This window comes from Zonotrichia leucophrys, chromosome 12 (assembly GCF_028769735.1).
Source record: "Zonotrichia leucophrys gambelii isolate GWCS_2022_RI chromosome 12, RI_Zleu_2.0, whole genome shotgun sequence".
In the NCBI taxonomy this organism is placed as follows: domain Eukaryota; kingdom Metazoa; phylum Chordata; class Aves; order Passeriformes; family Passerellidae; genus Zonotrichia; species Zonotrichia leucophrys.
In genome coordinates, this window is record NC_088182.1 from 5478837 (window position 1) to 5506482 (window position 27646).

The window sequence follows — 27646 nt, forward strand, 5'->3', positions numbered from 1 at the left end:
CTGGTGGAAAGGTATGAAAATCATCTTGTCAGGTCCTTGCCAGGTCATTCTGCACAGCTCTCAAACTCCTGGGCCCACACAACTGGAGGTGTGAGTCAGGCTGGCCCAGACCACCAAGGATATCAAAGGAATCCAAATCAACAAGAGGTTGTGACCAAGGGTTCTGTGACCATGTGCATGGAGGCAGGACTAGAAACCCTCAGGGGATAAACTCCTTACTGAATCAAGAAGCTGCATTACACACACAGGAAAATGCAAACTAATTTAATTTTTTTAAATGGTTTTATTAAGTATATGACAGAAGGCATATTGGAAAACATTCATGACCTTCTATTAATGCCTTTTTAAATGAAATATCACAGATAGATTTGACAGAAATAAAGGGCATTAAAAACAAGCACTGAAGGCTAATTATTTTATATATATTTTGGTTTTTTTCAGAGAAAATAAAAGTTATGACATAAGGCTAAAATTTAAGTCCTACTGAAGTCAAAGACCACTATTCTTCAAAATCCAAAAGAATTTACAGAAAAGGTTTTGTACAAGAAGATCAGAATGACCTAATTTTAAAAGTACAGTGTATTTATGCAAGTATTTTTACAAGCCTTTCTTCATATTGTGTACACAAGTGCCAAGAAAATACAGTTCTTCAAAGACAAATCCATGAAAAAATATGATCTGACCACATATGGGTACCATTGAAACAAAGAAAAAGGAGAACTAACTTCTGGACAAGTTTTAGCTTTGGATTTGGGTGATCTGCCTGAAAAGTCCTTGTTTTTATCCAATCAAATCCATGAAATTCCACAGAAGTCTGATGATTCAACTGCATGATGTCACGCTCAGCATCCACAGCTCTTGGGCATCAGCTGCTTGGTATAAAATACATCAGAGAGCAAATCTTCCCAGATCTAAATTATCACTATAGAAGGACGAGAGCCCTCCTACATGGTCTCAGCTCCATCACTGCCCTGGCAAACTTTGCTTTGTGCAGCAGGGCCAGCAGGAATTGCAGTGCCAGCACAGGGAGGTGCCCACTCCAGCCCAAACGAGGGGGAGGCAGCTGGGTTTGGACTCCCTCCAGCATGGATGCAACTGAAGCAGGTGAAAAAAAAAAAGCCTGGCACGAGGTCCCAGCTCTGAGACAGTGCTCAAAATCACTAATTGTGATTAGTGCGAGTAGTGTGAAGCACAGAGTGAACAGAGTGCACTGTGCACAGGTTTAATGCATTGCTATCCATTGTATTCCCCTTTTCTAGCAAGGGGATACCTGTGCTCAGCAGGGCTTTTAGGCAGCTCAGGGCATTGGATTCCATTTCAGCTGTGGCATGCCCAAGCTTTATTCACTGATGCTCCCCTGTGCTTCAGTTCTTCATTTGTACAATTAATTAATAGTGGCAACACTTACTGTCTCACCAGGGTGTTGCAAAGAAAAAGCTCACTAGAAATGGTAAGGCACTCAGAAATTGGATAATAAGCACTTTGTAACCTCCCAGGGAAAAATTAAATTTGCACTGTTGGAATGTAGGTCAAGGGTGAAGCTTAAGATTAAATTTCTGCCCCGCACAGACAAAGCACCTGAAGGAGGACTCCTGTCTTATGCCAGCCTCATCCTGGCCTCCTGCAAAACGTCACATTTCCCTTTTCTCTGGGAAATGGGGAATATCCAAAGGAAAATCTTGCAGGACCTTTGGTAGGCAAGCAGATACTGCAGTGTCCCAGCAGTTTGTAGGAATCAGGATTTATTGCTGGTTTAGTCTTCTCCTACAGCAAAGATGAGGGTGCACATGGCCGAGAATAGAGTAAAATTTTAAAACCTAGTGTGATTTCAGAGCTGGTGTTCACTTGAGCAACCCAAAAGTCATTTACCATTCAGCCCATGAGAACAGGTTTAAACTTCATTTGTGCCATTCATTTCCTTCTTTAATCCTTCTCCCTTCTCTTTCAAAGGTTCCAGCTCAGGTCCATCCTGTGTGGAGTCTTTGTTCCAGTTTTTTTGGCCTTCATTTTCTGTCCTTACAGATTTAGGATCCTCTTCTTTTGCCTTTCTTTGCTTCTCCTCCTTGGCAAGCATACGATAATTATAATAATTCATGATGAACAGAAAGGTTCCTGCCAGGACCATCACAGATCCACATTTAATGAACATATATTTATAGTCTCCAAAGGTATCAATAAGAATTCCTGTAAAATATAAATTAAAAAAAAAAAGGAAATTTAGAGATGAAGGGAAGGGTATTGTGTTTTTGGATGCTGTATATCAAGGAACAGCCTTGGGGCTTTAGGATAAAATATTTTCTGAACTTGTGATCTCTTCCACAAACACTCTGAACCTGCAAATACTGAACATGTGCTGCACTACACAGCCTGTGGGTAGTTGACATTGGTACAGGCAATGCTCTGATAATTTGCACAGTTCAGTAGATGGGGACAGAACCCACACTGCAAAGTCTGGACCTTCTCACCACACCTATTTTTTTCCATGCTCCTCTGATCACAGAGCCTGCAGGCAGCCTTCCCACTAACTCCAATGATCAATTACAAGAATGTCCATTTTCCATTTGGCTTGGCAGCCAAAAAGCAGCAGCTTTTGGGAAGACTTTCATGAGAAGGCAGCTGCCCACTGGGTCTCATCTCAGGCTCCTGGCAAAGATCCTGTGATTTATTCCACCACGCAGCATTAGAAGGGGCTCAGCTTTTGGTCACAGCTGCCCTTTCTGCAGTCACACTCTTGATCCAAAGAGGAAAGGGCACTGCGTGAAACTGGAAAACATTAGTTCCAGGGAAAGCAAAGATGATGCTGTCAGTGTCAGATAATTTCAATGCCAAGACAAATGTGACAGGTTCCTCTCAAAGGTTAATGCCTCTGCTATGGAGTTACAGAGTAATTGAAGGGAGATGGCTTAATTGAAATGTCACCGTTCTCCATTATGTCAAAATGTAATGCAAATCTTATTGGGATTATGATCCTGAGCATTAATTCCCATTTACTGGGCAACACAGACCATTCTCAACATCCCAAATCCTAATTAATATAAGACCCACCCCTAACCTGGCCTTCACAATACAATCTTCCCTGTAACTGGCCCATCATCCCTTAGCTCTCTGACGTTTTGGAAAATGTTCTCTTCCTCAGAAAGAGGGACCTTTAATTACATCCCAATTGACCCTTAATGTTTAAAAACTGATGATTAATTATCCCGGTGCATTGCACTAACAAGGGTTTTTATGGTCACCAAATAGATTTCCTGATCACAATAATAATAATTTTTAACTGCTTTTGGTCAGTGGCTTTTCCTGAGTCATCCCTAGCTGACTTGGTACACCATTCTCCATGCACTGTATTTTTCATGCTACTGGTGAAACATCAACCAAACGCTAATTGCAACAATTTTTCCTTTTCTGCTCATCAGGATGACCTAGAGGTCTCCTAAATAGGCTTCAATGAGAGTTTTAATGAGTAGAGTATTGGAAAATTCAACAGTAGGATAGTCTTGCCTCTTTTCCTTTGAGGATAAGATAAAGTCATAAAACACATTGGGAACAATTTACTTAGTTCATTAAAGCAGAACCCTGCAGTAGGTTATTAAAATGCCAAAGAACCAATAAATTTGCTGCTTATTAAAATGGTGGGGAAAACCCTACAAAACTAATATTGCTGATTATTACACAGAACTGTTTTAGCCTCATTAGCAGTCTCTGGTCATTAACTTAATCTCCCACACAGAAAATTACATAATTCAGAAAACAGCCATTTTAAAATTGTATTTTCTTTTGTTTGTCATTAATTAAATAATGAATCTCTAAGACAGCAAGAGGATACAGCTGCTTCTGTCACACTGTATGAGCTACCCAGTAATATGAAGAATTAAACAGCTCTGCAGGATGTGTCATATGAAGCATTAGCCAGATTTCAGTTTTGAATCCAGGAAAAGGGTTCAAACTGCAAAAGGAGCACATGCTATAGAGGGAATATTAAGGCTGTTAAATCACGGGATATCACTGCCCTTACTTATCTTTAGATGACTGAAAATCCTCCTGGGGACTCTGTATTGTCCACATGGACCTTTGTGGGCTCTGCCTTTTGATATTTCAAACCATGGCATCCAAAATAAATACTTTTTAAAATTATTTTTAGAACATACTTAAATCTTTCAGCTGCACTAATATGACTGAAATTCCTAAGTGGTGTACTCAGAGCCTTAGAGACAAACAGCAAGGTTTGAGTCAACAAGAGGCTTTCATTGAACTGTTGTGTTTTGCTTAAATCATGGTGGACTCCAGCCTTTTGCAAAAGGAGGAATGTCCAGCAGGAGCTGTCTGAAGTGCAAGGTGCTTGGTTTTGTAGGAAGTCCCACTCTGCAAGTTCATTTCGAGTGTCTGAAGGAATCCAGGATTAAAAGATGACTCTCCAAGACTCACTCCAACAGAAAGGAGGAAAGAGAAAATGCTGGAGGAGACATAAAGGACACCCTTTCCTGTCCAGTTACTAGTGGAAAAATGGTGATTGTGAGGCAGAGAAAACACATCTAGAATAATTTCATGTTGCCCCGATTTTTTAAGATTTTCTAAGCCTTCTGACGTTCACATTCTTGTAGCGAACTTTCTCATGCACTTTCTGTAAATAACTTACTGTTTTGCATTATTTTATGGAAGAAGAGAAATTTGATGGACTGCTGGGTTGTCCAGTGTCATTGGAGAGGTGGCACTGTCACCCTCCAATCCACTGTCTCTTTTAGAAAACTATAAATGTTGGAGTCAGAAAATAACCTTCCCTTTTTCTTCACCTTGAGAGCAGCGGTGTGTGCGCTTGTGTTGTTTCGTGTCCTATAGTGACAATTTCCCACAAGTCTAAATCCCACTTGGGTTTAGACTTTTGCTGTGCTTGCAAAAGTGTAAATCCAGGTGAGAGCAGGGGAGGACACACACTCACCTCCGATGGGGGGTCCCAGCAGGATGGTGCAGCACTCGGCGATGGTGACCAGCCCGACGGCGCTGGTGAAGCGGGCAGCCCCCACCAGGTCCATCAGCGTCTCGAAGAGCATGGCACACACCATGCCAAAGGCCAGCCCAAAGAAGCTGGAGTACACGATGAGCCCCGTGTAGCTGGAGGCCAGCGGGCACAGGAGGTGGCAGGCGCCGTTGAAGGCGATGGCGAAGCTGAAGAAGTACTGGATCCGCGGCCTCACCCACCGGCTGTTGGCAATGATGCCCGTGGCAGGGCGAGCAACCATGTCCACAATGGCCAGGATGGAGAGCAGGAAAGCAGCTGAATATTCATCTACGCCAGTGTGCTTGGCATAGGGTGCCAGGAAAACGATGGGGGCGAAGAACCCCAGGAACATCAGCACGTTTCCGATCAGGTAAATCAAGAACCCTCTGTGTTTAAAGAGGGAGAAATCAAGGTACTGATTGACTTTTTCAAAGCAGTCCTTTTCTCCTTCCTCTTCTGTTTTGCTCTCCATGGGGCCATCTTCAGTGATCTTTCCTTTCAGAGCATCCTTCCCTTCCTCAGTCACCTGGGTTTTGACCTGTGCTGTGCCTGGCCCGATGGGTCTGAAGAGAGCTCCTGCCACACAGCAGTTTAATAAAATTGCCCCAAGAATTAAAAAGCTGCCCCTCCAGCCAAAGTTGTCAAAAAGGAATTGGTTGAGAGGCGCCAGGGTGCAAAGCATCACGGGGCTCCCTGCCATAGCAAGGCCATTGGCAAGGGGTCTTCTCTTCAAGAAATATTTCCCTATGATTATCACCGATGGCTGAAGGTTGAGAGCAAGGCCAAATCCTGGAAAACAGTTCAGATAAACAAAGGAAGATTTGAACACATTTCTCCTCAGCTCATTGTTTAAGGAAATTCACAGTCAATTGGCTCACTGGTGGCTCTTCAACACAACAATCTGGATGAAAATTTTGCTCAGGATGTCCCTGAGTTCTGGCTGCCACATTTGGGTAACCAGACCCCAGAAACACTCTTTCAGTCAGAGAATCCCCTTCCCTTTGCAAATCTCTTGGATGGCAAAACTAGTACCAAGAGCTTGCTTCAGAGTGAAACAAAACTATTCCCTCATGGAATTCTGGGTTCTGTCCACACTCAACAGCCTTGCTGGGAGAGAGGACTGATCAGTTTTTAAAAAATGGCAACTCCCAGTTTGAGGAAGGTTGTTTTGGCTTGGACAGTGTCAACCACAAAAGTTCATCCATCCAGGGCTGGCCTCCCCTTCCATGGGCACCCAACTCTGCTGCTGGGCAGCCAGACCTGCACAGAAAATAACACCACCCTCCTCAGCCACCCTCCTCATCCTCCTCAGCCACGACTGATTTGGTGCTGTGAGCAGTTCAGGTCTGCTCCAAAAGATTAAGAGGTCTGCAAGTACAAAGCAAAACAGCTACTGAGGATGCTAATTACACAGGACCCCAGAGTGTGTCTTTTAATTAGAACTTATTTTTATTGCGTTTAGATATATAAATGCCATTATAAATCTGCATTGCTAATTCAGTTGGCCAGCTTCTCCTGCACAGGTGGAATCTGCAGGCAGAAATGCCAAAGGCTGTGGTGGTCTCAATTTTCTGTGGTTCTGTTTGAGAGCACTGCCATATAGAACCATAGAATTACACAATCAGTAAGGTTGGAAAAGACCCCCAAGACTATGGAGTCCAACCTCTGACCAGTCATCACCTTATAAACCAGACCAGAGCTCTGAGTGCCACCTCCAGCTTTTTCTTGAACACTTCCAAGGATGGTGAATCCACCACCATCTGGGCAACCCATTCCAAGCCTTAATCACCTTTTCAGTGAAAAAATTCTTCCTGATATCCAACCATTCCTCCTGATGCCCAGCATCAATAATCAATAATTAAACATCAATAGTATTTTCAAGCATTTCTTTGACATGCAGTATTTTGATAAAAAGTTCATTTTTTCTGAACTCCATCAAAATGGCATTTAAAAGTCATGCCACATATTTTCCACTCCATCATCCAGGAAAGAATGAGCCACATTAGAACAAAGCAGAAATGTAATCCTTGAAGTGATTATATCAGAGAACATGAATCCTGAAAATAGGGTCATGCAGATTTTTTCTTGTTCATTAGTCGATATAATTAGTTTGTTTAACTGTGCAGTACATAATTAGGCATATTGCTTTACAGAAGAGAATTTACAAAGGTCAAGGTCCTCAAAATTAATTAAGGAACACTATCATTAGTCACTGATAGAGTAGAATCCAACTGATGCAGCAGAATCCAGCCAATGCTGGATAGTTTCAGTTTAAATGGGTTTACAAAATTATGATTTTTGCCAAGTCTAAAGTTATTTTTTTTTAATTACTTTGAAGTTTACAACATTAAAAATAAATTGAAATGGCAACACATTAAAGTAATTCTGGATAGAAAACATTCTCAGCATGAACTTTTTTAGATAGTCCATATGTTATGCAGGGCATATCTTTGGGGAGTGCAGCCTGCTTGTAATGTCTATAGGGCCAAATTCAGGGTGACCTGGGAACCACAGAGGAAAACCACAGCCCTGGTTAGAGAACACCCTTGACAGTGCTGAAATATAGGAATGTATCTTTTTCCACCTGAGAAGATGCAGCACAGCAGGTGAGAGTTTGCATTAGCTCCCCATTTCCCAGGCTGGTCAGTAAGGGCAGAAATTGAACCATCATTTCCACAGAGTCATTTTTGGTAGAGACACACCACGCATCTTCCAAAGGAGGAAAATCAGACTGGATGCCAGCTACCCACTTAAACAATAATCATCTCAATTTTTTTTATTATGTGAACATTAATTTGCCAGTCAGACAAATCTAATTTAATATTACCTCATGCTCTTCCCATTAATTAAATTTGGAGAGTTTCAAATTGAATAACTGGAATTTCAATTTACTTTAAGCTTTTGGCTGACTTTAAGAGGAAATATTTGCATCCATTTTATTGCAGTTTTCAGAAGCTACAGCAGCTTTTCCATAGCTGGAATTGTTACTCAATAACCACATTTTCTCCCCAGGGATGTGACAGAGAGGTCTGTCAGTGGTGCTGCAAGAACAGAAGCAAACCTGTGCCAGAGGGAGTGTCCTTTCCTGGATTAAATACATCTCACTCATATCAGAAGGAAATAAGTGGTGCTACAGGACTCAGCTGTGTAGTTATTGATCTTGTTCTCACTTTATTAGCAAGGAACAATCTGACCAGGTATTTCTGTGCTCAACACTTACAGCCATGGCAAAGACTCTGCTCTCATTAGTCCACGTGCCTCACCCAAGATCCCATTTTATTTCATGGCAGTCTAAGATCCCATTTTATTTCATGGCAGTCTAATTGGTGCAGATTGAGCTAAACTCTGACCAGTCGTTACCACCTTGCAATCAGCTTTGAAATTTGCTGGTTTTGCCTCAGACTTCTGGAGAGGTTGCATGTTGAAACACCTACTTAATGCATCCAGGCTGGCATCTGTCCAGGTGGACAGCTTGCAAACCCCATTTCTTTTTCTAAGTGCTGTAGGGAAACAAATGGGAAGGGGCTGTGGGGTTTCCTGTGCATGCAAAGTGCCTCGTGCAGCCCAGAGAGCCATCAAGGACAGAGCTGCCTCCACCAGCAGAGCCTGGCTCCTGCTCTGCATGCAAATGGAATCAGGCATAATCAAGTCAGCAGCTGAGGTTGCTGTGTCTAATCCCCCACTGCAAACAGACACTTCCTGCTCTGCTCCTCTGAAGAGATTTCTATTAATATGCCAAAGGCACAGCACTGTAGCAGAGACCTCCCTGTACCAAGACCTTGTTTTTACCTCCATCCCTGTGACTTACATGAGCCCAGGCTTTTACATCAGCCTGTTTTCTTTCCAGGCTGGTAGCAAGGAGGCTAGAAAGAGTGTGATGTTTACAGGTTGCTTTACAGTTACTGCAAATCCCCTTCACAAAAGCCTCTCTCCTCGTGCGGCAGCATTGTCACAGCTGTGTGATGGGCAGGTGGCTTCCTAATTGCCCTTGAATGTTTCCATGCTAGGCCTGACCAGCAAAGATACTTCAAGCTTAATTGGCGGCATCAAGCATGTTAGCAGGCTTGCAAGCATCTCCCCTTCTCTGTCAAATTAATATTCTTTCCCCACACCCCCCTGTGCCTGGGGATGATGGGTTATCAGCCAGCACCTTATCCCCACAGCTGCCCTTGCTCAGCAGGCAGGAGGAAAAGATGTGTCACAAGGGTTTTCAGATTGGGGAAGAGATGAGGATCTGACTCTAAGCTTCAGAAGGCTTGATTTATTATTTTATGACATATATTACATTAAAACTATACTAAAAGAATAGAAGAAAAGGTTTCATCAGAAGGCTAGCTAAGAATAGCAAAGCAAAGAATGATAACAAAGGTCTGTGTCTCGGACAGAGAGTCTGAGCCAGCTGACTGTGATTGGCCATTAATTAGAAACAACCACATGAGACCAATCACAGATCCACCTGTTGCATTCCACAGCAGCAGATAACCAATGTTTACATTTTCTTCCTGAGGCTTCTCAGCTTCTCAGGAGGAAAAATCCTAAGGAAAGAATTTTCTATAAAAGATGTCTGCGACAATGACGCACACAAAAGATGCGCCCTGCTCAGAGGAATCAGCACAGCAGTGCAAAGAGATGTGGGTGTTTCAGCTCTGTCCCTCAAGGCTGGCACAAGGGTCACCTGTGTGCACTGAGCACAGCCCACACTCCGTGCTGGGTGATGCCCCAGACTTGCAGACAAGTTCAGGGACCAAAAGCAAGGCCTTTATCAATCCTGGCTCTGTTGGGGTTATGCACAGAGCTCCCTCCTGTCACCTTTTTATCCAAGAGCTTTAGAACAGAGAGGCTGGTGCCTTCCTACAGCCCTGTTTCTTGTCTGAGTCCTCCTGCTCACCAAAGTGCATAGAGTATTTTCAGCAAAGGTTTTATGGTGTCCATATGCTAATCCAGCATTAGTCAACTTAGAATCATAGAATGGTTTGGGTTGGAAGGGACCTTAAAACTCATCCCATTGCAACTCCCTTGCCATGGCAGGGACACCTTCCACTGTCCCAGGTTGCTCCAAGCCCTGTCCAGCCTGGCCTTGGACATTCCAGGGATGGGACAGCCACAGCTTTTCTCTCAGCCAGGTCCTACCCACCCTCACAATAAAGAATTTCTTCCCAGCATCTAATCTAAACTGCCCTCTGTCAGTTGAAAGCCATCCCTCCTTGTCCTGCCACTTCCCCCTTTGCCTTCCCAGAGGACATTTGTTTAGGAGGAAATGATGCAAGCTCATGCATTGAGAAATATTGGGAGACATTGGTTAATTTTATTTCCCATCACTTTGTTTCTGTAGTCTCTTTCAAGGAATCTGCAAGATTTATTCATCCAATAATAACACAATTTCATTTAATTACAGTGACAGTCCTTAGGAAGAGTAAAGTTTAAGAGGGGGAGTGCTACACAGGGATTTATTCACTACTGTACAGATTTAATAAAATAATATTGATATAGAAGAACAGAGTGACAAACTTTCTGTCCCAATTTACTTTGCTAGTGGCTGGTTTTATTGATTTTAAATGTTGAGCTCTCATTTTCACATTCAGAAAGCAGCAACACTTAATGCATCTGCAGAGAGATTGGGAACATTCATTAAACCATACACCTGGCAACCTCAGAAGCCAATTTTGAACTCATTGTGTCATGCTTCCAAGCAGATGTCCTAGCTGCACTGGAATAAACTTTGGCAGTACTTTGTCCAAAATAATAAACCAAAAATACTCACAATTAAGAACCTATACTCACACAGGTGGAGAGCTCTAATCCATCTACCTTTAAAAGCAATAACCTGGCACCTGCAGGCTTTAAAGATGCTGGACTGAGCCTGTGCCTTATTCTACTTGAGTTTCCAATATGGAATTTCATATTTCAATACAGGCAATTCAAATTGGAACTTCAAGAAGGAAATACAGGGGGTTTTGTTTGTTTTTTTTTCACAGTAGGGATATTTTTGGTCAACCCCAGCAGTTCTCATTTTCAGATAAAAGACCTCCTCACCTCACAAGCTGGAAAAGGGCAAGTCAACTGAAGCAAACCCGTGAAATCTCATCCCATGTATCTCACAGAGGGAAGATAACACACAGTAAAATAGGAACAAGGGTGCTTTCTTTATAGTCACACTTGTACCCAGAAGGACTTGCCATGCCCAGGACAGAGAACAGTGAGCCTGGGTTTGCTTCAGGGGGAGCTGAGGGCTCTGATGGTCATGCCTAGCACCCGGCCCAGAGCACAGCCCTGCCTGGATCCCACATGCCATGTCCAGCCAGGAGCAGGGCACAGGGAACTATTGATAAGCATTGATAAGGAGTGTGGCAGTCATATTTTCTGGGAAAATCCCATTGCCCAGGATTTGTCTCCTGGGAAGCTGAGAAGCCTCAGAGAAAAAGGAAAACAATATTATCTCATTTGCTTCTCCTGTGTTTCGCTGCTTTGGAATGTGGTTAGAGATTGTTTACCAAGAGGTGGTTGTTTCATTGGTTCTATGAGAATTGTTTTGACTTAATGGCCAATTAGTGCCAACTCAGAGTCACAAGTTTTCATTATTATCTTTTTAGCCTTCTGTAAGTATCCTTTCTGAATTCTTTAGTATAGTTTTAGTACAGCAGAATAGAATAGAATAGAATAGAATAGAATAGAATAGAATAGAATAGAATAGAATAGAATAGAATAGAATAGAATAGAAATCATAAAATAATAAATTAGCCTTCTGAGAACACGGAGTCAGATTCATCATTCCTTCCCTCATCTGGGAACCCCACAAATACAATAAAGGAGGGCCTTTGTCCCACCAGATTTTATCTCCCAAGCTTTTTATCTCCCCATTTTCCCTGTGTTTGTGTTGGTGCAGATTGCCCAGGCGTGCCAGCCCCAGGCCATCAGAAGGGAGCCTCTCTGTGCAGGGAAGGAGGTGCTGTGCTCTCTCTCACCTGTGATGAAGCCCACGCAGATGTAGAGCTGCAGGATGCTGGTGCAGAAGGCAGCTGAGATCATCCCCACCCCACACAGGAGCCCCCCAAACATCACCACGGGGCGGCTGCCGTAGCGGTTCACCAAAATGCTGCTGATGGGACCTGGGGAAAGAGCACAAGAAGGACCTTGAGGTTGTGTCTATGCTTGACACAAAGCAGGTAAAGTTCTGCAATACCAATGGCCCTGAGTGCTGCTGACACAGAATCACACAGAATTTCTAGGTTGGAAGAGACCTTTAAGATCATCAAGTCCAACCCATGTTCTAACACCTCAGCTAGATCATGGCACCAAGTGCCACATCCAGTCTTTTTTTAAACACATCGAGGGATGGTGACTCCACCACCTCCCTGGGTAGATGATTCCAGTATTTGACCACTCTTTCTGTGAAAAACTTCCTCATCAATTCTAGCATGTATCTCCCTTGGCACAGCTTGAGACTGTGTCCTCTTGAGACAGCTCCTAGGGAGAGCTCAGGAAGAAAATGGAAAAGCAGAGATCCTCCACATGGAGATGGCAGCATGTCCAGTGCCATGGGTGTGAAACCAGTGACAGCTCCTGCCCCCAGCACTTCCACGTGTCACCAGAGAAGGCAAACAGCAATAACAAATCATGCGAGTCATAGGAGCTCCTTGATTTATGATGATGTTAAACTGCACACACAAGGCAGTGGCTCATATTGCGAGGCAGATATCACAAATGCTGTTGCATTTTTAATGCCTCTATTTAATGCAATTCCAATATTGCTGACCAGGACCCAAGCTTCAGCAGAACAGCTGTTAATTAAATCTTAATAGCAGTCCATGTAGGTAGGAAATGTTGGGGATGATGGATTAGCCAGAGCTCAAAAGAACCAGTTTGGACTTGCATTTATGCAAAGAGGAGGTTCAGGGCAGTGCAAAATTACGAAAGAGGGAAATGGCTTGACAAAAACTGTGCATACTGGAAACAAAGCATTGAAATCTGAGGAAGTGAGACCAGTAAAAATCAGAATGACAAGAAGATAAATATTGGAGGGACTTTGGTGGTACCTCAGGACCAACCTCCTGCTCAAAGAAAAGCCAGGATGTATGAGAAGCCAGAACTGAGAAGCCAGAACTAGAAAAGCCAAGCTGAACAGGAAGGAGCAGTCCAGAAGTCCAAGCTGTGAGATGTAAAGAAATGATTCTGTACTACTCAAAAGTCCTGAATCAAAATGCTGCAAAAGTGCTACTGGAAATGAGGAAGGGGCATAGAGGCAGATTTAATATCTGAATTTACCTGGCTGTTTGTGGTGCTACTCATCATACAGCAATGGTGTTTCAGAGCCCAGTGTGCCTGCTTGCCTTCATTCCTGCCACTTCCCACTCCACTCACACAACACTGCAAACTGGTATTTTAAAGGCACAGGTATCTCTGAGGAGTTTGGCTGTGGGACCTACCTCACCACAGAGCCATGGTGGAATATTTACCTGTGCTTAAAAAATCTCAGCCAGAAATAGCTCCAGAGCTCTCTCCAGATCTGCAAACCACAGAACTCCTGATCACAGGAGCAAAATCCAAAAACCCCGGGGTTTCCCTCAGCGTGGCTGACAGCATCCAAACAAGCTCTCAGCGGTTATAATGTGCAAGAATAGAAAACAGTAGGTATGGCTGGTTTAATCTGGGGAATGAAGCCCACAGAAATACTTTCCATTTGATGTCTGAGGTCAAAACACTCATAAACTAAATGCACACAAGCACAGCCTCAACAACATCCCTGTAACTGTGATCTGTGATCTAGTCCCATCAAATGCACCATTCAATTAAAATTTCTGGGTGTCTATAATTACATGGAGAGTTTTTCTGCCAATCCTGTAACTGGATTCACACAGGTGCATCCTTTTGCTGCACAGAGCACTACAGAATTCAATGAGAAGTTCTGGGGAAAGGGATATATATTTGAGATCAGCACAGTGAGAAAGACATCCCCTTCTGAAGAGTTTCCCCTGGTCAGGGCCTGAACTTGCATCAGTAATTCAATAGATTGAGCCAGTGCTCCTCAGAAAGGCACCAACATATTCATCTGCAGCCTCAGGGCATGCAACTCTTCCATTTTTCAATTTTCCACATGTCTGCATTTCTGCAGAATCAATCTAATTACTCAGCTAAGAAAATGTGGTTTCCATTACCTTTGCCCACTGGCAGAGGGCTTTCACCCTGTAGGATGCTGTGCCATGGAGCAAAGCATTTAAAGCCCTCGATGCTCCTGCTAAGGACAGCAGAGGACCCAGTGGGGATGCTGAGCCTCATCCTGCTGCTGCCTTCACTCAGAGCTGTGCCTGTGGCTCTGCAGCTCCCCTGGCTCTCAGGGACCTGCTCTCCATCACCTCCATCAGCCCATGGTGAGAGCAAGGAATGCCTGCTCAGAAATGCTGCACTTTACACCCCAAGAGCAGGGTGCACACCCTGAGGCTTCCACTTCTGCCTGCAGCAAAGCTCTGCAGCCTGGAGAGCAACAGTTTGCACCAAATAGCCCCAAAAGATGCAGCTGGGATCACGGAGCCCCTGGAAGACTGATGAAATGTAAAGCACTGCCCTCAGCCCATATAAATCACTCTGGTTTAGTGCCTGTCCTGTTTAAAGCCTCTCTTTTCTCAAACCTGTGGCAGATTTCCATTCTTTGTTGGCTGGTACATGAAAGGCCATGTCAGAGAGGCTGCTCTGGGTGGCAAGAGGAACACAGAGACTCGCCAGTGGGGAATGCAGCAAGCCTCAGCTCGTTTGTTAGCTTGTCCAATTACTTTTCACCTTGAGTTTTGTGTTTGCACAAGTGAAAAGGACCCTGAAGAGGAGACTGTAAAACCATAAAAAAGCAGCAAAATACCCTGGGCTCTGCTTTCTTCCCCTCCACAAACCCAGGCCACCCTGTCATTCGTTCTTCCTGAGTCACTGAACTATGATCCAGAGAGGATCATAATGCAGGGCTGGCACATAACAAGAAATATCAATCCAGACTGGCATAAACTCCTGCAAGTATGACAGTGCTCAAAAAATAGACACCTGAATTGCCTTCCTGTTTTCCTCAGCAAGGCTTATGAATTTTTTATGAGCTGCAAAACTTCCAGTGCCCGTGTGAAACCCTGATGTATTTCTAATAGGGACTAAAACATTCTCCTCTCCCAAACCTCTGACCCTGTGTGTGTATATATATATATCCCTTATTTGTAAGGTCTGGTTTGGCTTTTTTTTTTTTTTTAACCTAACTAATAGTGTTCCTCCTTTCTGGTGGAATTTGGCCTGCATGAATTTCTGCTGCAATATTTTTGTGTAGGGCTCTCAGATAAGAGTGAGGAGCTAAGGCCGACAATCTGTAACCCAGAGGCTTCCAGCAATGTGGGTTTTTCCAGGTTTTTCCCAGGTTTCACAACACTGACCTTGTGACAGTGTAAAGTGGCACAGAGCCAGTGCAAATGCTCTGGGTCTGCTGGTCAGACCATTTGATGGCCACAACGGTGATAAACAACAACACTTTAAAATACTTTAAAATACTCAACTGCACAGACCTCCACTGGAAGATTTGGGACCACCAGTGGGGTTGCAACATGCAGCTCAGCTTTTCCTGCTTTTCCACAGTGACAAGTGGCTCTAAAGAACTCTTCCTGCCCAGGGACATAGGCCAGCACCAAAAGGACTGCCCAGATAGTTAATATTTTCCAAACTATTGTGAAAATACAAATAGGAACTCGGCATGCCAGGATTGCCACTGACTGTGGGGAGTCACTGGGGACATAAGAAGGAGTGCAATGTACTCAGAGGAGAGGGAAAGGGGGAAATCGTTTATACTAATGGAACAAAGTCTATTATTACACCAGTAGTGAAACAAGAACAGGAGCAGGCCTGCAATTTCCTCAGTAATAATCTCACTCCCTCCATGGAATAACAACCCTGCCTTTGGCTTGGTAATTTATCCACCAGAGTACCAGCCCACCATAACAGAGCAACCTCCTCATTACCCCTGAATGAAAGCAAGTGCCCCCACGTTATTAATGAGCTGCCAGACCCCCCAGCCTCGGGAGATGGGGGGGATCAGCAGCAGCTCCTGCTCACAATGCACAGCCTGACAGGGAGGCAGCCAGAGAAAACACAGGGCCCAGCTGCAAATGTGGGGGGAAGGATGAGAGGGTCAAACCTGCAGCCTTTCACTCTCTGTCATGCCAGAAGAGGCTTGGGCAGCTCCTGCTTTTGGGTGTTTGTGTCAGCAGGGTGTGGAGAGCTGCTGCTCACCCTCTGAGCCCTGCTCCTGCTGCAGATCCCTGGAGGATAACTGCTGGTACCTGCTAATCATGAAGCCTAATGATTATTAGTCTCAGCTGCTTGGTTCAGGTTTGGTTTTCACCTGCCTGGGCTGAGAAACCCATAAACCACAGAGCCCTCCTCAGGCAGTGCTGCTGGGGACAGCATGGCCACACACTGGGGACAAGTGGCAGTGAGTACATACAACAAGTGACAACCACAGTCCCAACCATTCCTCTGCCAGACCTGACAGAGCAGCTTCCAAAGGCCTGTCCACACCTAAATCACCCTGATGCCTTCTATTAGTGTTAACTTACATTGCAAATAATCAATTTTAAATAAGGAGACTGAAATCCAGCACATGCAGCTCCAACAGCTAACCTGGCCCCAGAGATGCCTCATTTGCTCCCTCACAGGTGAGGAGAACAGCCAGTTCATTTAATGGGTAATGGCTGCAGCTCCAGCACAACCCCTGTGAGATGATTCATAAGCCAAGCGTGGGAGAAATTGTCTGGACAGACATGGAATCATCAAACTGGTCAGTCCTGTGTGCCTGGGCAGGACTGGCACTGCATTCACTGGGAAAGGTGGTGAGGGCAATGATCCACTGCAGCAATCCTCCCTCCCCTGCACCCACCAGGCATGCCTTGGGAGCACAGGGACCCTGGCCTCCCACCTGAAACTCTGGAACTTGCCACAGCAGCAACCTGATGTCAAAAAAATAAATAAATAAAAAGAAGAAGAAGAAAAACAAAGCAGACAAGGCCCAAGCTTCAGAAAGACAAAGTGCCCTCTTCCTTATCCAGCAGTCTTATCTGATCAGTGCTCTGGCGTTTCAATTTCCACATTACCCAGCTCAGATGCTGCTCCTGCAGTGCAGGAGGAGCCACAGACCAGCAGGTCCCAAGCTGGGGCTGTGGCCAAGGTCCTTTGTGTCACTCTGAGTTTAGGCAGTTAAATCACCTCTCCTGCAGAAGGACAGCACTCAGGGGTTCCCCCAGCTGCAGCTTTGGATCTCACCCTGCAGCAGATCACAGCTCAGACCTTCACAAGGTCACAGCATCTCAGTGTTTGAGTTGCTCTCCTGTGATTTCTTTATCTGCCCTTTTGCCCTGGCAGGACCGCTGGCTGTGATCCCTTCCATCACTGGAATTCCAGCTCCAGGACAGGAGCTCCCTGTGTGCAAACCCAGGGCACGGGGAATATTTCTGTGTCTGCTCTGGGGTGCCCTGACCCCCAGGGCAGCACTGACTGTGACCCTCATTCATGGAGAAAGTTTCCTGGACTTCAAGATAGACCAGAATCCACAAAAGTGTGAAACAGATTATAGAGAGTAGTGTAGGTGTATCACTGGGTGAGAAATTGAGGGTTTGGGATTTTTAGTATGTTGTGGATGGAGGCAAGATGGAGGGCACAGGGTGTTGTCCTGAATTTCTTCTTCATGCTTCATCTTCCTCCTTCTTCATGAGTTTGGGTGGCATTTTGTAATTGGGCAGAAAAGTCCCCATTGCAGCTCTGTGGGATCAGTTATTGGGTTAAAAGGGAAAAGAATCCAGGTGTCAGCTCTTAATTAGATAGTTTAGTCTTGGAACAAGAGATTGTTGGCCATTTTGTGCCTTCTCATGAAAAGCTGCCCAACTCACAGCAGTGACTGTTATACTGATCAGCAATAATAAACACCTGAGTCCCAACATGAGCTACTGTCTTAGTGCCTTCAATCCAGACACAGAGAAACCCACAGCTGGCACCCACATGGCTGAACATCCATTCCTGGAGGTGAACAGCCCTTGGTTACCACTCTTAACATTCTGCTCCAAACCTGGCCCTGCCTGCTGGTGCTCTCCACAGGGCTTTGCCCACCCTGGGACCCTGCAGGACTTGACAAGGGCTCAGTTACACTGCAGAGCCCATCCTGGGGCACAAGAGGATAACAGAGGACCACAGGTCCTGCTTTTCAATTCCACTGCAATGCTCTGGGACATGCTGGCGTCTGGGGGAAGAAGTTTGCACATGTTTGAATTCCACTTGGGGGGAATGGATTAGAACTTACTCCTTGGCTTAACACCATTAACAACCCCCCAGCCAAAACTCTTCACTTCCTTCTCCCTAGTTCTTATTAATCTTGGTTTTTATTAAGTCTATCACATCTCTATTACTGCTGCCTGGTGACCTTGGTAGCTCCAATGAAGGGCAAAATGATAAAGCTTTGTGACCAAGTCCACAAACACAGAAATATTTCACCTGAACCTACAGTGCTATTATTGCTTTTAAGTAGAACAGAGCTATTTAAAAAAATAAAAAATATAAGCCCATACATGGTGACCTTGCAGAGCTGGAGTGCTCTCTGAGAGTCAGGAGAAGTATATGAACCTGCAGCACCATCCATTACAGAAATCAAATCATTCCTCTTGCAGCTTTCTTATCAAAACCTGGGATTCTGATGGTGCTGCTACCCAGGGATTGCCCCTGCCTGGGGAAGATGATGGGGTGGGAATCCCAGAGATGGAGAGGGTAAGGAAAAAGGTGAATTCCAGCATCAGGCAGCTCCAGGGAGCGCCTGGCAGGGCCTGGGCCAGGATAGCAGGATGCTGGATATTCACAGCTCTGTGAATAAACAGAATTATCTTCCTCCTTTTGTTCCAGCCTCCACAAAAATGCCCAGGTGGGAAAGCAAGAAGGGAAATCCTGGTAAAAGCCCCACTGGAGAATGAGTGTTTGTTGAACCAGCTGACACAGGTGAACATAACTTTGTCCTTGAAAAAACCCACTTTCCTCCATGCCTCAGTTTCCCCTTTTAGTGCTTCACAGCCCTTTGAAGGCAGCTGAGATGGGTGGGGAGCCCTGGGTGGGGTTTTCTGGAGGCAGAGGAGGTTTTGATAGAGCCTGGACCAGAGCAGGAGAGAACATTGGCAGCTTTGATTAAGTTAAAAACTGCAGAATCAAACTCATTATTAATATAGCTTTATGCCACTGCATGTTGTAAGGTTCTTTCTAAACCTGTCACTGCAATTTATCATGCTAGCAGTGTAATAAAATACAGCTATAAAATTTTGGATTAAATGTTCAAGGTCAATGGTGGACTTTCAGCTTCCCTATCTCTTCCTTGCTGCTTTAGCAGATGCTCTATTAAGCACTTACAAGCTCTGGGAGAAAGTTTTTTTTGGAGGAAAAGATTTAGTTGTGGAGCATTTCCAGAATTAAATCTTCAGGTAATTTGATCTTCACCAAATTACAAACCAATAAATAACAAGACTAATAAACATTGGTTGGTTTCAGGTGGAGGCTTTTTCACCAGAAGCACTCTCATTTTTATTGTGTTTACAAAATGTGGCTCTCTGCTGCTGTCTTTGTAAAATGGACAGAGATTCTTTAATTTTAAGGGGAATTTGGATGTGAGAGAGCACCCTGGAGATTTTGGGGGGAGTTTCACAGCAGGGTATAGCAAAACTGAGACAAGGCTCCACTGCAGCACATTCTGTATAAAAACAATGATGGTGCTGATGCAATGAGCCTGAGCTTTTTATGTATTAAAGGGCAACAGAAGCAGCACATATTTACACCCACAAGCTGTATATAAACATGCACAGCAATCACAAAGGAGTGAAATTCTCTAAATTACTAAAAAGGAGCTCCAGTGTACCCTGGTGTAGCCCCAGCTATTCAAAGCAGCAGCTGAAATGACTCTGCAGGAGGATCTGCTCTCTGAGCTCCCCTTGGATGATTCCTGTTATTCCATTATAAAGATGGAGGAGGCATTTGGCCACACAGTCGCCATTAAAAAAAAATTTAAAAAAAGAAAATGCAGATCCTGTCCTTGTATTAAATTATTCTCACTATTTTGGCACATGTGCCAGGAGGCTGGCTCGTTGCTCAAGCTCTAACAGTTGGCCATAATAAAGGATATTACTTCTTCCCACAATCCCTACCTCTCTTGCAGCCTCACAGGAGACCATAAGAGCTACAAGAACATTACTGCTATTAAATTAGTGGCATCACTATTTCTTATTTTCAGAACGTTTGGCTGTTTCCCCTGATGCTGAATAGGGCAACTAATTTACTAGCAAATTAATGCTGCTTATCTTTCTTTTCCTGAGAGCTCTGCTGCTTCTTGCTTTCCCCAGGGACACCTCTGTGGCCTAGCTTGAAATTGTCACCCTTAAAGTGGCACAAACAGCTCAGTTTGGTGAACCTGGCACCACCACACAGCCCAAATCAGGAGGTGCCAATGCCAAAGGCTTTTGGCTTTGCAATGAAATTGTTTCCTAAACAAAACTCACCCTTATATGTGAGGAAAAACCTTGGGAATGTTGGTCTTGTGTGGGCCAGAGAATCATTAAAGGACCTCTAAGATCATTGATCAGATCCTTTTTCCTTTTTTTGTTCCCATGCATCAAAAACTCTGCTCTGTAAAACCTTTCTCATTTGGGGTAAGGAATGAGCTCTTCATCCATGACAAGAAAGAATAGAAAAGTAGAAACATTGTAAAACAAATCCTTCTTTATCAGATTGATAGGGCTTCAGCCTGTGGGATTTGGGCAGAGAAAAACAATGTTCCCTCCTGCTCCTCACTCCCAAAGCTCCCAGCCTGCCCTGTGCAATTGGAAATGTGGAATTGCTGAGCAGGAGCTCTGGCAAGAGCTACAAGTACCCCATCATAAAGTCCAGGCTATCCACTTTACTGCACAGTAATCTGTTTTACTGCTTGTATTACAGTGACAGAATTGTTTTCTGCAACCTAGTTCAGATTAAGAAACTGGGGGATAAGACACATTAACTTCTGTAATATATATTGCCAGAGCCCTGGCTGGTGTAAAACAGCCTCCTGGGGGAATTCTGCAGAAAGTGAAGGGCAGAAACAGTCCTGGCTGCTGATTTTCAGCTTTAGTCTGAAAAACTGGAGCTCCTTTGGTGCTACAAGCAAAGCCTCAGGTGGCCACTGTAAATCTGCATCCATGCTGTCAGAATCAACACAGCTTCTCCAGTGGAGATTTGGGTTAGTTCATGTATTTTCAGAAAATAAGCTTCATTTGCATTATTTATGAAATGCAAACGCAAGCTCTGCTACAGTGTAAGCAGCACAGACCAAAAACGAGTCCTTAGACCAAGGAGAGCACCAAGGAAACCAGGCACTGTGTCACCACAAGCTGTGGCCCGTGGAAACACCAACCTCTGAGTGCCCTGCGGGGCTCCAGGCTGCCCTGGGGCTGCAGGGGCAGGGATGGGCAGGGATTGCCCTCCATGGCCACAGCTGACACTGCAAATTGGCCCCTCCAGCCCCCAGGGACATGTCCCCCCCTCCAGGGACATGTGCCTGGTGCTTCATGTGCTCAGTGTCCCCACAGGGCTGCAGAGAGCATCACCTGCACAGCCTGTGGCCCTTCTGCCTTACTGGGGAGAGGAAGGGAAGGGATGGACATGTTCTGGCAATAATCATAATAATAATCTGGTTTGGTAGCTTTGTTAGCTGCTCAGGAGTATGTTGAAATCTTGGCATTTTAAGAATTTCTTATTTTGGAAAGATTAGCAAAAATGTGTTCTGTTTTTTCAGCAGAGTAAATCAAGCCTTGCATGCTCACAGTTCCAACAGGCACAGCCACAGAGCAAAACCTGGGCTCAGAGGAGCTGCCCTTTAATGAGGATTTCCAAATCATTCATAAGCTACACCCACTGTGGTGTTAAATGCCCACTCAGTCACAGTCAAACACACTCTTGGACACTGGTGTTTCACTGCCCCATGCTCCAGCAGCTCCCACCACACCCTGTCTGCACCACCCAGCACCTCAGCCAGGGGCACAGGGAGCATCCCAAGCACCCAGAGCACAGAGGGGAGGCTGGAAACTGGACATTGAGCAGCTGCAAGCAAGAGATTGTACAAAGAGATTGTTTGGAGGATTTTTCACAAACAGGATGGGATGCTGGGGTACGTTCCTTGAGCTTTTATTGCAGCATCAGTTTCACTACGTGGTGGAGACAATAGAAAGATGACAAAAGCTCACATACAACCAGCAGCAGCCAAAGATTTCTTTGTTACAGGGCATTTTTAAAATTTTCTGGCCAATAGCATATTGCTAAAGCTTATAAACAATTGTCCTAGCCAATCACTAAAAGCACACATACACCTGCTGCACACGTTTCCTTGTATGCCTTCTATTAACAACATACAATACACTATTATTAAGCTTAAAACCTTCTACAATCTTGCTAAGCATATTTTTCTACAGTCTTAAGGTCTGTCTTAACCAAACCTTAAACTCAAGTTATGGTTTCATGTCCTTGCTTGCTGTACTATTGCAACTTTTTCTACTTTTAGACTTTGTAGCTGCAGCTAGTTCTATGTTTTCTGTTCTTTCTGTTTCTAAAACCTACTTTTACAGCTTTCTAGAAATCATTTTACCTTTACTATTTCCCTCAACAGTCACCTGCAATTCAGCTGTATCATCCCCCACATCACTGTGTGACAGCATCAGGGAGAATGAAGCTAAAGCTCCTGCAGAAAGGCAGGAGATGCTCAGGTAATCAGGATAAAAGTCCTCTGCAACATCCCAGGAACAGAGCACCCAGCACTGACTTGGAACACTTGGGGAGACAGAGAAGAAGGTGGGCTGGAAAATGAGCAGCTGGATTGAGACAGAGGGGACCAGAGGAGCATTTCACCTGCTCCAGCACCTCATTTGCCATAAGCTGAACCCCAAGAGGCTCAAGCTCCCCATTGAAATCCCTGTGAGTAACTTGAGGTGCTGCCAGGTGCAGGGTGCAGGTTCCTCACTTGGTCATGGTCAAGCACAAAGCATCTCTTCCATATCAAAGGAGGGGACAACATTTTTTTTATTGGAAGACAAAGCAGAGCTGCCAACAACTCACAGAGGCATCCAGGGACCCCCCAGCCCACAGGTAAATACTTTGGCACATTTATGGCAGTATAATGGGCCAGCCAATGGGACAACAGCACTGGCACAAGCAGGGCATTTCTCTCTCTGAATCACTGCTTGGGTTCTGCCTTCCACGTGCTCCATTTGTGGATTCTTATATAGGAACTAATATAGGAGCTTTAGAACCATAGGAACTTTGCAGATCTCATCTCTGTAGGGCCAAGTCTGGATTACAACAGAGTGGATTACAATAGGTTCTGACTCAAGTCTCACTTCTACCCTACAAACTTGCACAAAGCAACTTTATTTTCATTAGCAACTGTGCTCTTGCACTACAGTGCATTATTAAGGGAAAAATAAAACCACCTTTGTAAAAACAAAGATTATTCTCAGAATTTCTGTAATAGACAGGATAGATATTGATGAAGCTTCCTGCAATTGCAGAATGTGGTTCCTGTCCACCTCCAGCTGAAGATTTAATCAAGGGCAGCCCATGTATTTCATTCAGTCATGAAAGTGATATTGAAATAATAAAAAAGAGCAGAGTTACATGCACTGCTTTACAGCTGATAGGAATGAGTGGTGATTTCATTGCTGTCATTATCAGCTGCCACAATAAACAAGCAGCTACTTCATTTATTATTCTACTCCACACTCAGCCCTGGCTGAAACCCAGACCCAGTTATTTCACACCAGCCTAATCTCAGGGCTTTTTCCCTGATGCCCATAGAAAGTTTTCACAGGTAATCTTCTGATTTCTGGGTAGGAGCCCCTCAGGCTCCACACATGACTTGTCTGCCTAAGCAAACATTTGGAAACACGATCAGAAAGTGAATCTGTGGATGGTGGCCATACAGATGGACACTTGGTTGCTCTGCTCTGGCCCAGAGTGGAGGTTTCTGGCTGCTCTTACAGGCGTGTGCAGGAGCACTCACCTGCACCGTAGGTCGTGGCCAGCATGATGGACGAGATCCAGGCGATCTCGCTATAGGATGTGCCAAAGAAAGCCTGGATTTCTTTGAAGAAGATGGCCAAGCCTTTGGGGAAGGCATAGGCGAAGCCGATGGAAACGAAGGCACCGAGCAGAACCATCCATCCCCAGCCCCCATCCGGCGGGCCGGGGACACGCCCTGCCTCGGCAGGGGCCGGCATGGCCGGGGATGGCTCGGGGAGCCCTGCAACAGAGGGGGTCACAAATAGTTCTGGGCTCAGACCCGGGATGCTGCTCCTCCTTTGGACCCGCTGTCCCGGGATGCTTGCTGCTCCTCCAGACCATGGTCCTAGGATGCTGCTCCCCAATCCCTCCCAGTCCTGAGATTCTGATCGCCTGGACCCCCAGTCCCAGGATGCTGCTCCCTTGGACCCCTTCATCCCAAGATATTGCTCCTCCAGACCCCAATCCTGAGATTCTGCTTCCCTGGACCTGCAGTCCCGGGATGCTGCTCCCTTAGACCCCTTGTCCCAGGATTCTGCTCCCCACATCTGTCATCCTGAGATTCTGCTCTCCTGGACCCCCCATTCCCAGGATGCTGCTCCTCCAGACCCTCAGTCCTGAGATTCTTCTCCCATGGACCCCCAGTCCCAGGATTCTGCTCCCCTGGACCCCCAGTCACGGGATGCTGCTCCCTCGAACCTCTAGTCTCAGGATTCTACTTCTCCAGACCTCAGTCTTGGAGTGCTGCTCCCTAGATCCCCAATCCTGGAATGCTGCTCCCCTGTACCTCCAGCCCCGGGATGCTGCTCCCCTGGAACCCTAGTCCCGGGATTCTATTTCTCCAGACACCAATCGTGGCATTCTGCTCCCCTAAAGCCCCAATCCCAGAGTGCTGCTCCCCCCGAGCCCCCTGCGCCCCGCACACACCTCGGCTCAGGTGAGTCCCGTGCGCTGCTGTGCCTGAGCCGCTGGGGCTGCGCCGGGGCAGCGGACGGGGCAGGAATGCCACGTGTACCGGGGGAAACCTCAAACAGCGGCTGCAGCGCGCTGCTCCGCCCCGCCCCGTGCCTGCCGAGCCGGGGACACCGGCGGGACACGGGTGGGACACTGCGGGGACAATGGTGGGACAATGGTGGGACCCGCGGCCGGACCGGACCCAGCTGCGGAACGCGGCTCTGCCCGGGCGGGACCGGCTCCGAACCCCCCGGCTGGCACATCCCTCACTCCAGCTCCCGTCCCCTCGCCTTTCCTCGCCCCCAGCCCAGGCAGCAGCACCAGCCACCCCGCGGGTGTTAATTAAACCACCCTCAGTTACTTACATGCAAATTGTTCTTTTTTACTTCCCTGTGTTTCCATCTACATCCTTCCTCTTTTCCGTACTTTTCCGTTTCCATCTACATGCTTCCTCTTTTCTACCCCATACCAAGTTGTTTGCTGCTCTCCTGCCCCTGGACCACATCATCATTACAAAAGAAAAAGGAGACTGATTCTTTACACTACTGCCCCTGGCCCACATCATTGTTATAAAAAAAATAAAAAAGGACAGTGATTTTTTACACAGGTATAGTGCTGATAGGACAAGAGGGAACATATTTAAGCTGCAAGAGGAGAGATTTAGATTGGATGTTGGCAGAAAATTCTTCATGGTGGGTGTGCCAGGGCATTGGCACAGGTTGCCCAGAGAAGCTGTCTCATCCCTGGAAGTGCTCAAGGAGAGGTTGGACAGGGATTGGAGTAGCCTGGAATAGGGGAAGGTAGCAGGGGGTTAGAATGGGATGGCCTCTAAGGTCCCTTGCAACCCAATTAAGAATTTTGTGGTTCTGTGATCACTGCAGACTTCTGCCCCCAGTTCATGCTCACCAGTTTGCTGTGTATTCCAGTTTTCACATGAGCTCTGATTGGGAAAACATTAAGCAGTGTTTGCTCTGGCTGGGAAGGTGCAGTTTCACCACAGACCTTTTATCTTTCTCAACCTTTCCTCCCCCTGCCTTAGTTAACAGCCCTGTGTGTGCCCCATTTTTCTACTTGCACCATGAAGCAACTGAGAGGGGGAAAAATCAGGGCCTTGCTCTGCAGTTTACCTGGCACAGTTAATCTGGAGCTTTGAAATCTCCTCACAACACAACTGTAAGGTGTTTTATTACTGCCATTTCTTTCTTCCTATAAAACTGAGTAAACTCAAAACGACCAGAAACCTTTACTCTCAGCTGTGGGGTCACAGTGTGATGACTTGGGGAGTTTTATTTTGGTACAGCCCTGACCCACTTCATGGGCTGTGAGGATACGAGCACTCAGTTTATTCAGCAGCTGCTTTCTGTGTGCTGTTAAAAATAAAAAATTAGGCCAAAATGGAATAAACACACCTAAGATCGAGCCTGGCATATCCTTAATAAGAGCAGGGAAGGTGGGAGGACAGATTGGAAGTGCAGGGAGCAGAGGGATGGAGAAGCAGGTACAACTTCAGCCATGGACGCTGCAACAGCTCTCAGCTGGAAGATGAGAATTTCCTCCTCCAGAGCTACTAAATTGTGTGTCATTGTGTGTCATGCTAAAGAATGGCCCCTGCAGCCAGCCCAGCAGGGCACCTCTGGGTAAACTTTCACACAAACTCAGAACTGGAGCTGGGAACCTGTTGCAGCAGGTGATTCTGGGGGCAAACAAATGATTTCTAAAGATGTTAAATGTGGTGTTTGCACTGCTGCTGCTGCTCTGAGGAGAAGCTCACAAGCAAAGCAGAGCAGCCCCGGGGCAGAGGGTGGCAGTGACACTGGAAACCTGGGCTCAGAGGTCAGAAAGGATTTCCTGGCAGTTTGGGAGCCTTGGGCTGCTCTCAGAGCAGCTGCCTGTGCCACTGCTCCCATCCATGTGGGGACCAGGCTCTCCCCTGGGACCAGGCTCTGCTTTCTCATCCACCGACAGCAGACACTTCCTGGAGGGCAGGTTTTTTAATTTGCTGGCAAGCAGCAACAAAATTGATTAAAATTGCAAAACACCTTTCCAAATGACTCATTTCCCTATCACAGTATTCCATGCAAATAAGTGCCTGCTATTGTAATTCCCAGTGCTCCAGAGCTGCTCAGAGAAGAGGGGCATGCAGGAGCAAAGCAGAATCTGAAACTCTTCCTCTCCCTCCATCTTCCAATCTTCACAAAGCTTTCTGTGACAGTTCCCAGGTCAGGATTTTCTAATCAAATGAACCCACAGCCTTTACTTATTGAAGCCCAAGGTTTGATGGAAAATATTTAAAATTATAGAACCACAGAATGGTTTGGGAGGACAGGGAGCATCCCCCTGGCATGGGCAGGGACACCTTCCAGCAAACCAGATTGTTCCAAGCCCCATCCAACCTGGCCTTGAACATTTCCAGAGATGGGGCAGCCACAGTTTCCCTGAGCAACCTGTGCCAGGGCCTCATTTCACTTTATCCACATAGTAGAGCACTTAAGTTCCCCCCAAAAAAGTGACTAGTGAGGACAACTTGAGTGGTTTTTCTTGTTTTGGAGAAATTAAAAAAAAAAAAAAAACAGGGTCAGGAGAAAACCTCTGGGCCCCCTTAAGAATCAAAAACATTTCTATTTGTCTTCAGTAAACCAC

At 45.6% G+C, this 27646-nt stretch overlaps 1 protein-coding gene across 3 annotated transcripts in view; it reads right to left on the reverse strand.

The window, feature by feature from the left end:
* Positions 1 to 272: 272 nt before the first annotated feature.
* The window catches only part of LOC135453143 (monocarboxylate transporter 2-like), a 34088-nt gene continuing 6714 nt past the window's right edge, over positions 273 to 27646 (reverse strand). The window contains exons 1-5 of one of the 3 annotated variants that reach the window (XM_064723865.1): positions 24980 to 25059; positions 24054 to 24293; positions 11956 to 12099; positions 4934 to 5782; positions 273 to 2184 (exon numbers count right to left, since the gene is read on the reverse strand). In XM_064723865.1, coding sequence (XP_064579935.1) covers positions 1892 to 2184; positions 4934 to 5782; positions 11956 to 12099; positions 24054 to 24270 — 1503 coding nt within the window. In that variant the 5' untranslated portion in view covers positions 24271 to 24293; positions 24980 to 25059 and the 3' untranslated portion in view covers positions 273 to 1891. Of the gene's footprint in view, positions 2185 to 4933; positions 5783 to 11955; positions 12100 to 16145; positions 16249 to 24053; positions 24294 to 24979; positions 25060 to 27646 lie in introns of those variants that run through there. The other 2 variants (XM_064723867.1, XM_064723866.1) reach the window with 2 other exon arrangements.